Source organism: Hemiscyllium ocellatum, chromosome 39, assembly GCF_020745735.1.
Source record: "Hemiscyllium ocellatum isolate sHemOce1 chromosome 39, sHemOce1.pat.X.cur, whole genome shotgun sequence".
NCBI lineage: Eukaryota > Metazoa > Chordata > Chondrichthyes > Orectolobiformes > Hemiscylliidae > Hemiscyllium > Hemiscyllium ocellatum.
This window is the reverse complement of record NC_083439.1, coordinates 515,218-529,026: the sequence shown is the minus strand read 5'-3', so window position 1 is coordinate 529,026 and position 13,809 is coordinate 515,218. Positions and strand designations below refer to the sequence as shown.

The 13,809-nt window shown below is 46.0% G+C and overlaps 1 protein-coding gene across 1 annotated transcript in view; it reads left to right on the top strand.

Moving 5' to 3' along the window:
• The first annotated feature begins 3,622 nt into the window (after positions 1 to 3,622).
• The window catches only part of slc30a4 (solute carrier family 30 member 4), a 33,620-nt gene continuing 23,433 nt past the window's right edge, over positions 3,623 to 13,809 (top strand). Inside the window, exons 1-2 of the mRNA XM_060853098.1 lie at positions 3,623 to 3,673; positions 4,624 to 5,079. Coding sequence (XP_060709081.1) covers positions 4,704 to 5,079 — 376 coding nt within the window. The 5' untranslated portion in view covers positions 3,623 to 3,673; positions 4,624 to 4,703. The remainder of the gene's footprint in view (positions 3,674 to 4,623; positions 5,080 to 13,809) is intronic.

Below are 13,809 nucleotides of genomic sequence, written 5' to 3'. Positions count from 1 at the left end.
TTGAGGGTGTGACAGAACACATTGATGAAGGTAGAGCAGTGGATGTGTTGTTTTTGGATTTTAGCAAGTGCATGGTAGGCTCGTTCAGAAAGTAAGGAGGCATGAGTTACAGGGAAATTAGGCTGTCGGGCTACAGAATTGGCTGGCCCATAGAAGACAGAGGGTGGTGCTAGACAGAAAGTATTCAGCCTGGAATCTGGACCTCTGCTCTTTGTGATTTTTATAAATGACTTTGATGAGAAATGGAAAGGGTGGGTTAGTAAGTTTGCCAATGACACAAAGGTTGGTGGAGTTGTAGATTGCAATGGAACATTGACAGGATACAGAGCTGTGGGGAGAAGTGGCAGATGGAATTCAACCTGAAAAAGTGTGAAGTGATTAATTTCGGAAGGTCAAGTTTGAATACAGATCATAGGGTTAAAGGCAGGATTCTTGGCAGTGTGGAGGAACAGAGAGATCTTCGGGTCTACCTCCATAGGTCTCTCAAAGTTGCCATTCAAGTTGATAGGGTTGTCAAGAAAGCACATGGTGTATTGGCTTTCATTAACAGGGGGACTGAATTTAAGAACCATGAGGTTATACTGCAACTCCATAGAGCCCTGGTTAGTTGTGTTCAGTTCTGGTAGCCTCATTATAAGAAGGATGTGGAAGCTTTAGAGACGGTGCAGAGGAGATTTCCCTGGATAATACCTGGACTGGAGGACATGTCTTATGAAGAAAGGTTGAGGGAGCTAGGGCTATTCTCATTGGAGCAAAGAAAGATGAGTGTTGATTTGATAGAGGCATATAAGATGATGAAAGGCATAGATATAGTGGATAGTCAGAGACCTTTTCCCAACATGGAAATAGGTATCACAAGGAGGCATAATTTTAAGATAATTGGAGGAAGGTTTTAGGGATATGTCAGAGGTAGGTTCTTTACATGGAGAGTGGTAGGTCCATAGAATGCACTGCCAGGAGTGGTGGTAGAGTGAGATACATTAGGGACATTTAAGCGACTCTTGGATAGACACATTGGTGATAGTAAAATGAAGGATATGTAGGTTAGTTTGATCTTTAGAGTAGAATAAAAGGTCGGCACAACATCAAGGGCCGAAGGGTCTGCACTGCACTGTACTGTTCTATGTTCTATAAAGGGGCAGTCCAATGAAAGCTTGTGATTTCAAATAAACTTTTTGGAACATAACGTGGTATTGTGTGACTTCTGACTGTGAAATATAGGAGTATGAGTAGGTCATCTGGCCCATCAAGCCTGCTCTGCCATTCAATAAGATCATGGCTGATCTTTTCATGGACTCAGCTCCACTTACCCATCTGCACACCACAACGCTTAATTCCTTTACTGTTCAAAAATCTTTCTATCTTTGCCTTAAAAAACATTTAACCAGATAGCCTCAACTACTTCCCTAGGCAGGGAATTCTACAGATTTCTACAAGTTCCTCCTCAACTCAGTCCTAAATCTGCTCCCTCTTATTTGGAGGCTTTTCCCCCTAGTTCTAGTTTCACTCGCCAGTGGAAGCAACCTCTCTGCTTCTATCCCATCTATTCCCTCCATAATTTTATATGTTTCTATCAGATCCCCACTCATTCTTCTAAATTCCAATGAGTATAGTCCCTGTCTACCCAAGCTCTCCTCACAAGCCAACCCTGCTGAATCAACCTAGTGAACCTCCTCTGTACCCCTTCCAGTGTCAGTACATCCTTTCTCAAGTAAGGAGACCATAACTGCACGCAGTAGTCCAGGTGTGGCCTTACCAGCACCTTGTACAGCTGCAAAATAATCTCCCTGTTGTTACAGTCCATTCTTCTGGCAATAAGAGACAATATTCCATTTGCCTTCTTAATGACCAGCTCCACCTGTAAACCATGTTTTTGTGAATCATGCACAAGGACACTCAGGTCCCTCTGCTCAGCAGCACATGGCAATTTTTCACCATTTAAATAATAGTCCAGTTTGCTGTTATTCCTACCAAAATGGATGACCTCACATTTGCCATCATTGTACTCCATCTGCCAGACCCTTGCTCACTTAACCCATCTATATCCCTCTGCAGACTTTCAGTGCTCCTGTACACTTTGCTCTACCACTCCTCTTAGTGTCATCTTGAATTTTGACACACTATACTTAGTCCCCAACTCTCATAGGATGCAGAGGTGGCAAAGGGAGTTTAATGTGGACAAGTGTGAGGTGGTATACTTTGGACGGAGTAATCGGAATGCAAAGTACTGGGCTAATGGTAAGATTCTTGGGAGTGCAGATGAGCAGAGAGATCTCGGTGTCCATGTACACAGATCCCTGAAAGTTGCCACCCAGATTGACAGGGTTGTTAAGAAGGCATACAGTGATTTGGCCTTTATTAATAGAGGGATTAAATTCCGGAACTATGAGGTTATGCTACAGCTGTACAAAGCTCTGGTACAGCCACACTTGGAGTATTGTGTACAGTTCTGGTCACCGCATTATAAGAAGGATGTGGAAGCTTTAAGAAAGGGTGCAGAGGAGATTTACTAGGATGTTGCCTGGTATGGAAGAAATATCTTACAAGGAAAGGCTAAGGGCCTTGAGGCTGTTCTTGTTAGAGAGAAGAAGGTTGAGAGGTGACTTAATAGAGACATACAAGATAATCAGAGGGTTAGATAGGGTGGACAGGGAGAGCCTTTTTCCAAGTATGGAGACAGTAAACACGAGGGGTCACAACTTTAAAGTGAGGGAATGTAGGTATAAGACAGATGTCAGAGGTAGTTTCTTTACTCAGAGAGTACTAAGGGTATGGAATGCTTTGCCTGCAACTGTAGTAGATTTGCCAAGTTTAAGTGCATTTAAGTCGTCATTGGACCCGCATATGGACATACATGGAATAGTGTAGGTGGGATGGGCTTCAGATTAGTATGACAGGGCAGTGCAACATCGAGGGCCGAAGGGCCTGTGCTGCGCTGTAATGTTCTATGTTCTATGTCACTCTCAATCATTACTGTAAACAGTAAATAATTGCCATTGCAGTGTGGATCCCTGAGACACATCACTAGCCACTGGTCGCTAACTAGGAAAACACCCATTTATCTCCACTCTGCCTTCTGTTAGTTGAGCAATCTTCTATCTATGCTAATACATTACCCACAACACCGTGCAATGTTATCCCATGCAGCAGCTTTTTGTGTGGCACCTTGTTGAGTGCCTTCTGGAAATCCAAACGCAACTGGTCCCACCTTGCTCATAATGTCCTCAAAAAATTCATTCCCGAAATGTTCTAGTTAATTCTATGCTTATCGATGCTGTTCCTAGAGAAAGTGGAAGCAATGTCAGTGGTTCATTCTGGACTTGTTTCTCCCCTAATTTAGGAAATGGTAAGTATCTAGATTGGTTAAAATAAAAGATGTCATCGCAAGAGGTGCCTGATTGGGATGAAGGGCACCAATTAAGTGCAGAACTTTTGACAAACATGTTGAATTTAGGGAACACCCAAGTCTCCTGGAACTGTCAAAACCTGGATTCTGAGCCATGATTTGCTGCTGCTGTAACCAATCATTTCGTGACCGGGTGATGATTGGCTATTGATGATCCAATCAGGGATTCGGTGGGTTGTGATTGGTTGTATTTGGTTGTTCGGTTGTCTGGTGTGTGAGGATCTGGTCTGTGATCCAGGAGGAGTGGCCTGTCCCCCCGGTCCAGAGGTGAGGACTGGCGGTTTGCAGGGGATCCGCAGTGATCAGGGGATCCTTACAGGGAGCACCCCGAGATTGATCCCGAAACTGAGAGTTGTATAAATCCTTGTAGTGATCCCAGGGTCGGGGGTTAGTGGATCTGCAGTGACCCCAGGGTCGGGGGTTAGTGGATCTGCAGTGACCCCAGGGGTCGGGGGTTAGTGGATCCTGCTGTGATCCCAGGGTCGGGGGTTAGTGGATCCTGCTGTGACCCCAGGGGTCGGGGGTTAGTGGATCCTGCTGTGACCCCAGGGGTCGGGGGTTAGTGGATCCTGCTGTGATCCCAGGGTCGGGGGTTAGTGGATCTGCAGTGACCCCAGGGTCGGGGGTTAGTGGATTTGCAGTGACCCCATGGTCGGGGGTTAGTGGATCTGCAGTGACCCCAGGGTCGGGGGTTAGTGGATCTGCAGTGACCCCAGGGTCGGGGGTTAGTGGATCCTGCTGTGATCCCAGGGTCGGGGGTTAGTGGATCTGCTGTGACCCCAGGGGTCGGGGGTTAGTGGATCCTGCTGTGATCCCAGGGTCGGGGGTTAGTGGATCCTGCTGTGACCCCAGGGGTCGGGGGTTAGTGGATCTGCAGTGACCCCAGGGGTCGGGGGTTAGTGGATCCTGCTGTGATCCCAGGGTCGGGGGTTAGTGGATCCTGCTGTGATCCCAGGGGTCGGGGGTTAGTGGATCTGCTGTGACCCCAGGGGTCGGGGGTTAGTGGATCTGCAGTGACCCCAGGGTCGGGGGTTAGTGGATCTGCTGTGACCCCAGGGGTCGGGGGTTAGTGGATCTGCAGTGACCCCAGGGTCGGGGGTTAGTGGATCTGCAGTGATTGGGGTGAGTGTTGGGTGGGTCAGTGCTCCGGGAGAGGGGGGGGTGGGGGTGAGGGGGTGGGGGTGGTGCCGGTCACTGAGTGACTGACTGTGTTGCAGGAGCAGGCGGAGCCCCGTGTGAAGATGCCGCTTCGCCGCTGATTGCCCCCGGCCCCCAGCCCCCGGCCCCCGGCAGCACCATGGCCCGATCTCCGTGGGGCACCTTCAGCTCCTTCCTGCGGCGAGGACATGCCTCCTCCGTGGACACCGCAGGCTTGGCTCTCCCCGAGGCCATGGGAGAGGAAGATGAGGACGAGCTGCCAACTCTGAGCGGTGCGAACAAACTGCGGATGGTGCTCCGGGACGAGGAGGTAGTTTGTAACGGAGCCGGGGCCGATCCTAACCCCGGGCAGGGAGCGGGGGTCCTGGAGGAACACCCACAGCACACAAGGGCAAGTGAGCAGAAATGCAATCGCTGCAGCAAGACTTCCGAACTCGCTCGTCAAAAAACAGTGAAAAAGAAATTGTGGATCGCGATGACTCTCTACGTTGTGTTTACTGTTGGAGAATTCATCGGTAGGCACTGCAAATCCCCGGAGTCAAACAAATTCAGGGGCACTTTATTACTGGGTAGTGAGGGAGAGAGGAGTGCGAGTGGAGCTGGAGTGGAAGAAGGGGGAAGTCAATTAAATTCACGTTTCTATTTAACAGTTTTATTTTAATCAAATCGGCAGAAATAAGTCTGCGGAAAATTGTTCCCAGAATGTGTACGTGGCTGACATTTTCTATACAGGAGAAGGAAATTCTATCAGACTGATGTGAGGAGGCAATTTCAGAAATATTAACAAGTTGCAGTCAGATACAGGGGAAATTATAATAGGGAACAAAGAAATGGCTGAACAACTAAATACATACTTCACAAATAATGTTCCAAAAATGTTGGGAAGCACAGTGAGAGTTACCAACAGAAAGAAATCAGTATTAGCAGGGAGATAGTGTTGGCAGAATCAATTGGGTTGAAGGTGTTTAAATCCCCATGGCCCAATAATCCACATCCCAGATTCAATAGACTCTGGAATAGTCGCTACAGATTGGAGCAGAATCAATATAACCCGGCTATTTAAGAATGGAGGCAGAGAGAAAACCGGAATTATAGACCAGACAGCCTGATGTCGGCAGTAGGGAAAATACCAGAGTCCATATAAAAGATTCAATAGCTGAGCACTTGGAAGACAGTGGGAGGATTGGAGAGAGTCGGCATAGATTTACAAAAGTGAAATCATGCATGACCAAGCTACTAAAGTTCTTCAAGGATGTAACAAGTAGAAATGGTAAAGGACAGCCAGTGGATGTGGTTGACATGGACTTCCATAAGGCTTTCAATACAGTCACCCATAAAAGATTAATGTGTAAAATTAAGCGCATGGGATTGGGGGAAATGTACTGATGTGAACAGAGACTGGTTGGCAGACAGGAAACAGATTAGGATCTTTTTCTGAGTCACAGCCAATGACTAGTGGGGTACTGCATAGATCAGTGTTTGAATCCCAGATATTTAGGATATGTATTAATGATTTGGATGAGGGAACTAAATATAACATCTCCAATTTTGCAGACGACACAAAGCTGGGTGGGAGAGTGAGCTGTGAGAAGGATGCGGAGATGTTTCAGTGTGATTTGGAGAAGTTTGGTGAATAGGAAAATTCACATAATATTATAATACAATATAATTTGGATAAATATGAGGTTATCCACTTTGGGAGCAAAAACAGGAAGCCAGACGTTTATCAGAATCTAATAGATTGGGAAAAGGAGAGGTGCAACGAGACCTGGGTGCCTTTGTATACCAGTCACTAAAAGTAAACATGCAGGAGCAGTGGGCAGTGAAGAAGGCAAATGGTGTGTTAACCTTCATACCAAGAGAGTTTGAATACAACAACAAGAATGACTTGCTGCAATTATACAGAGCCTTGATGAGGCCACACCTGGAATATTATGTGCTGTTTGGGTCTCTTTTTCTGAAGAAGGATTTCTGGCTGCAGCAAACGTTTACCAGACTGATTCCTGCGATGACAGGATTGACAGACAAAGAGAGACAAAATCAGTTAGGAATATATAGGACTATATCAGTTAGGACGGAAGGGGGAGGATAAGCAGCCAGAAGTCGTGGTGTACATTGGCCCTAATGACATAGCCAGGAAAAGGGATGAACAAAAAAAAAGTGATTTCAGGGAGTTAGATTTGAAGCTAAAAAGCAGGATGAGCAGAGTTGTAATCTCAGGATTACTACCAGTGCCATGTGCTAATGAGGCAAAGAACAGAGAGTGAGTGCAGCCAAACACGTGACTGCCAGGCTGGTTCGGGAGGGAGGGCTTCAGATATGTGGATTATTGGGGTACCTTCTGGGGAAGGTGGGACCTGTACATGAAGGACAGGCTGCACTTAAACTGGAGGGGCACCATGTCCTGGTTGGGAAATTTGCTGGAGTACTTCGGGAGGGTTTAAATTAGTTTGGCAGGGAGATGGGAACCAGAGCTCCAGATCAGAGGAGAGGATAGTTGTTGAACGGGCAGAAATGGAATGCAGAGAGTCTGTCAGGAAGAATACACAGTTGATAGGGCAAAGGGATGGGTTAAAATGTGTCTGTTTCAATGTTAGAAGTGTCAGAAATAAGCGTGATAAACTTAGAGCATGGATCAGTACTTGGAATTACAACGTTGTTGCCATAACAGAGACATGGATTTCACAGGGACAGGAATGATTGCTGGATATTCCAGGGTTAAGATCTTTTAAAAAGAACTGGGTAAGGGGGTGGGGGAGGGGTGGGGGGTGGGTGTTAAAGAGGAGGGGGAGTAGCATTGTTAGTTAGAGAGTGTATCACAGCTGCAGAAAAGGAGGTTGTTGAGAAGGATTTGTCTACTGAGTCAGTATAGGTAGAAGACAGTAATAGAAATGAGCAGTCACTTTATGAGGTGTTTTCTATAGACCCCCAATAGCAGCAAAGAGATGGAAGGACATATTGAACAGCAGATCTTGGAAAGGTGCAATTGTAACTGAGATGTTGTTATGGGTGACTTCAACTTCCCCAGTATTGATTGGAATCTCCTTAATGCAGATGGTCTGGATGGAGCTTGTGGCCAGGGGCTTAGAGATAAATGGGAGGGGGTGGGTCTGGGGGGAAGGTAGCTGGGAATGTGATAGATAGATGAAAGTGGAGGGGAAAAGATGATAGGTCGAAAAGGACGATGGAGCGAATAGGTGGGAAGGAAGATGGACAAATCAAGAGGGTGGTCTCCTGCTCCTCAGATGCTGACTGACCTTTGTGCTTTTCCAGCACCACACTCTCAACTCAATATGTCAATAGGCTGACTAGCGGGGAGACCATATTGGATTTGGTGCTAGGCACCAAGTCAGGCCAGGTGTCAGATCTCTTGGTGGGAGAGCATTTCGGTGACAGTGACCACAGCTGCCTCACCTTTATCACAGCCATGGAGAGGGATAGGAACAGATAGTATGGCAAGGTATTGGAGAGGGGAAATTATACTGCTATTAGATAGGAACGGTGGAGTGCAAATTGGGAGCAATTGTTCTACAGGAAATGCACAACAGAAATGTGAAGGCTGTTTTAAGGAACACTTGTTGCAAGTGTTGGATAAGTTTGTCCCACTGAGACAGGCAAGAAATGGTAAGGTGAAGGAGCCTTGGATGCCCAGAGCAGAGGAGCTCCTTGTCAAGAGGAAGAAGGAAGCTTAAGGAAGCACAGCCTTAAAGGATTGCAAGGTAGCTAGGAAATAACTCAAAAATAGACTGAAGAAAGCTAGGAGGGGGCATGAAAAAGTCTTGGTGGGAAGGATTAGAGAAAACCCAAAGGCATTCTACACGTACATAACGAATAAGAGAATGATCAGAGAGAGGGTAAGGCCGATCAGGGCTAGTGAAGGGAACTTGTGCCTGGAGTCTGAAGAAGTAGGGGAGGCCCTAAATTAGATTTTTGCTTCAGTATTCACTCGAAAGAGGGATCTTGTTGATAGTGAGAACACTGTGGACCAGGTTAATAGGCTTGAACAGATTGATATTAAGAAAGTGGATGTATTGAAAATTCTGGGGGCCAGACCAGATATGTCCAAGGTTACTACAGGAAACGAGGAATGAGATTGCTGCACCTCTGGTGATGATCTTTGCATCTTCACTCCCCAAGGGAATAGTACTGGATGATTGGAGGGAGGCGGATGTTGTTCCTCTATACAAGAAAGGGAATAAGGTAATCCCTGGGAATTACAGACCAGTCAGTCTTATGTCTGTGGTAAGCAAGATACTGAAAAGGATTCTGAGAGATAGAATTTATGACGATTTGGTAAAACATAGTTTGATTAAAGATAGTCAGCATGGCTTTGTGAGGGGCAGGTCATGCCTCACAAACCTTATTGAGTTCTTTGAGGATGTGACAAGACAAGTTAATGAAGGATGTGTGTATATGGATTTCAGTAAGGCATTTGATAAAGTTCCCCATTCATTCAGATACAGATGGGATACAGGAAAATTTGGTTGCCTGGATACAGAATTAGCTGGCTGAAAGGAGACAGCGAGTGGTAGTGGATGGAAAGTATTCCAACAGGAGGTCGGTGACCAGTGGTGTCCCACAAGGATCTGTTCTTGTCCTCTGCTCTTTATAGTTTTTATAAATGACTTGGATGAAGAAGTGGAAGGTAGGTTAGTATGTTTGCCGATGACACAAAGGTCAGTGGTGTTGTTGATAGTGTTGAGGACTGTTGCAGGCTGCAACATGACATTGACAGGATACAGAACTGGGCTGAGAAGTGACAGATGGAGTTCAACTTGGATAAATGCGAAGTGATTCATGTTGGAAGGTGGAATTTGAATGCTGAATGCAGGTTTAAAGACGGGATTCTTGACAGTGTGGAGGAACAGTGGGATCTTGGGGTATAAGTACATAGATCCCCCAAAGTTGCCCCCTAAGTTGATAGTTTAAGAAGGCATATGGTGTTTTGGCTTTCATTAACGAGGATTGAGTTTAAGAGCTGTGAGGTTTTGCTGCAGCTTTATAGAGCCATGGTTAGACCACACTTGGAAAATTGTGTCCAGTTCTGGTCACCTCATTATAGGGAGGATGTAGATGTTTTAGAGAGGGTGCAGAGGAGCTTGCTTTGTTTTATGAAGAGAGTTTGAATGAGCTAGGGCATTTCACACTGGAGAGAAAAAGGAAGAGAGATGACTTGACAGAGGAGTGCAAGGTAATAAGAGGCATAGACAGAGTAGATAGCCAGAGACTTTTCCCCAGGGCAGAAATGGCTGTCCAGAACCAGGGATCACAGTACATGGATATGGGTAGACCATTTAGGACTGAATGGAGCAGAAATTAAACGTCACTAACAGCAACTGTGTGTTTAACAGCTATTCCACTGGTTATATATCCTGTCCCATTTCTGGCAATTTATATTACGCACTTCCTTTGGTCACAATCATCTGAGACTGTAACTCACATATCACAAAAGTGGTGTCATATTTCACGGAGAAAGGGGTGGGCCTGTGGAATTCTCTGTGACAGGCAGTGCTTGAGGCTGAAACATTGAATGTTTTCAAAAAGGTGTTACTAACAGTTCTTATGGCTAAAGGTGTGTAAGGGTATAGAACCATAAAAACAATATATCACAGAAAGGGACCATTCAGCCCATGTTGTCCATGCTGACCCAAAGGCACCCAGATGCTTTTTCTAATCCCATTTCCTGAACACAGCCACAGTCCTGCAAGTTCCAGCACTTAACGTGCAGATACAGGAACTTTTTAAAAGAGTTTAGTGTCTCTGCCTCCTCCACCACTCAGGCAGTGAATTCCAGACACCCACCTTCCTCTGCGGAACAAAGTTTCCCCCCACATCCCCTCTAATCCCTCTGCCACTGAGCTTGAATCTAAGACCCTTGATTTTTGAATTCTCTGTCAAGAGAAATAGGTTCCTCCTGTCTAGCCTATCTCTCTCCCTCACAATGTTGTAAAACTCAGTCATGTCATCCCTAAGCCTTCTCTCTTCCAAGGAAAACAACCCCAACCTTTCCAATCTCTCCTCATAGCTACGATTCTCCAGCCCTGGCAACATTTTAGTAAATCTTCTCTGCACTCTCTCCAGAACAATTACACCCTTCTTGTAATATGGTGACCAAAACTTCAGTTGAAGCGTCACAAGCGTCCTATACAATTTCATCATTATAACCTTAATTCAGTATTCTGTACCTCTGACAATGGAGTGCATCCCATATGCGTCTTTCCATCCATATTGACCCTGTCCTGCTACCTTCAGGGATCTGTGCATTTCTATGCCAAGATCTCTCACTTTGTCTCCCCCTCTCAGTGTATTCCTGTTTATTGTGTATTTCCTTTTACTGTTTGACCTCCCTAAATGCATTACGTCACACATTCAGCATTGAATTCTATCTGTCACTTTCCTGCCCATTCCACCAACCCATGTATATCATTTTGGAGCTTACAACTATCCTCTACAGTATTCACTACATGGCCAATGTTTGTGTCTTTTGCAAATTTCCCAATTATGCCTGTCATGTTCAAATCCAAAGTACAAAACAAACAGTAGGGGGTCCCAACACCAAGGCCTGTGGAACATTTCTTCAAGTAGTTTTCCATTCGCAAGGATGCCATTGACCATTGCCCTTTGTTTCCTGTTACTGAGCCAATTTTGGATCCAATTCAACACATTACCCTGTATCTCATCAGTTTTTACTGCCATGTGGGGCCTTGTCAAATGCCTTACTAAAATCCATATGTCATCAACATCCACTGCACTACCCTCATCGATCCTCCTTGTCACTTTCTCAAAGAATTCAGACAAATTTTTCATTTATAAACTACCCTTAACAAAGCTATGCTGACTGTTCCAGACTAATCCATGAGCTTATCCAATCTCTTAGGATTGATTCTAACAATTTGTCCACCACAAATGTAAGACTAACTGTCCTCTAATTGCTTAGCATTTCCTTTGTGCTCTTTGTAAACACATTTGCATTTCTCCAGTCCTCTGGTACTTCACTCATGTCTCAAAACATATTGGAAAATAATCCTCAGAGCATCTGCTATGTCCTTTCTGTCCTCCTTCAACATCCTAGGGAACAATCCATTTAGCCCTAATGACTTATCCATTTTAAAGAATTGCAGCTCCTCCATTACTTGCTCCCTCGTTATGATTATTTTATTCAATATTTCACACTGCTTCTCTTGGATTACTATATCCACATCATGCTTCTCCTTTGTGACCACAGAGTCAAAAAAACATTTAAAATTCTTCCCATATCATCTGCATCTTCATACAGGTCCCCTTCTTTATCACTGATAGATCCCACATTTTCTTTAATTATCCTTTTGCTCTTTATATACTGGTAAAAGATCTGTGGGTTTTCCTTTTTCTTGCTTGCTAATACTTTATCATGCATATTCTTTGAGTTCCTTACTTCTTTTCTCACTCGATCCCTGTACTTTCTAAACTCCCCTAGACTATTTGCAATGTTGCGTTTTTAGTGACTGTTAATATGCTGTCTTCTTCTATTTCTATGGGGACAAGGCATGAACAGAGCACTGAGTGAGATGATCGACCATGATAATATTGAATGAGAGAGCAGGCTCAGTGGGCTGAATGACCTACTCCTGCCCAGGTCTCTAACTACTTTAACTTCACTGTAACATGGGAACCCTGCAGACCAGCACAACAGGGAGGGTCGCACTTACTGAATTGGAGATTATGAGTAGGGAGGATAGGTTTTTGTGATGATGGGGAGTGAGGTTTGGACAGAGGCAGTTGGCCCTGGAGGATCCGCAGTATTCAGCAACAGCATTGGAGGATGGAGCTGCAGATGGGAATTATGCAGGAAATGAATAGCAAAGCATTCGATAAGTTTTATTAATTTTTTTTATCTGTAACATTGTTATATTCAGTTGTTTTTTTTAGATTAGATTAGACTTACAGTGTGGAAACAGGCCCTTCGGCCCAACAAGTCCATATCGACCCGCCGAAGCGCAACCCACCCATACCCCTACATTTACCCCTTACCTAACACTACGGGCAATTTAGCATGGCCAATTCACCTGACCCGCACATCTTTGGACTGTGGGAGGAAACCAGAGCACCCAGAGGAAACCCACGCAGACCCGGGGAGAACGTGCAAACTCCACACACTCTGTCGCCTGAGTCGGGAATTGAACCCGGGTCTCAGGCGCTGTGAGGCAGCAGTGCTAACCACTGTGCCACCGTGCCGCCCAAGTTATAAGAACATAAGAAATAGATTATGTTGCATTAGCTTATTTTTACAAAAACAGATGTACTAAGTACATTTTAGAAATTTTAAGTTATTTACTATAATTGTCAATTCAAAATTTATTCATTATTTTTGTTAAAAGAACATAATAATCTTTATTGTCATGTGGACTCAGTGCCATCTTAGGTACAGGGGAGCTAGGTACAGATATTTTAATGGTTGTTAACAGCATTGAAATAGTAACAAAAGGTAACACATGAATACAGAGTTTTAATAGTCCAGAATGAGAATAAGAAATGTCTTATGTACTCAAGCTATAGTCCTCTCTCAATGATTCCATGCCCACTGGGCTTCAGAAAACGAGGCCTCGCTGTCGCCACGCACTATTCTCCATTGAGGACTCACCACCAGGACTTGGTCCCCCGGCTGGATACAATCCACTCTGCTCCCCACTCTGGGCTCCAGCTCTGGCCCACTCTCACTCTGTTCCCCACTCCGGGCTCCGGCTCACACTTGCTCAACTCCCACTCTGGGCTCCAACCCACACTCGCTCTGTTCCCCACTCCGGGCTCCAGGCTCCAGGCTCCGGCCCACACTCACTCTGCTCCCTGCTCCAGGCTCCAGGCTCCGGCCCACACTCGCTCTGCTCCCCACTCCGGGCTCCAGGCTCCGGCCCACATTCGCTCTGCTCCCCACTCCGGGCTCCAGGTTCCGGCCCACACTCACTCTGCTTCCCACTCCGGGCTCCAGGTTCCGGCCCACACTCACTCTGCTCCCTGCTCCAGGCTTCAGGCTCCGGCCCACACTCGCTCTGCTCCCCACTCCGGGCTCCAGGCTCCGGCCCACACTCGCTCTGCTCCCTGCTCCAGGCTCCGGCCCACACTCACTCTGCTCCCCACTCCGGGCTCCAGGCTCCGGCCCACACTCACTCTGCTCCCCGCTCTATGCTCCAAGCTCCGGCCCACACTTGCTCTGCTCCCTGCTCCGGGCTCCAGGCTCCGGCCCACACTCACTCTGCTCCCCACTCCGG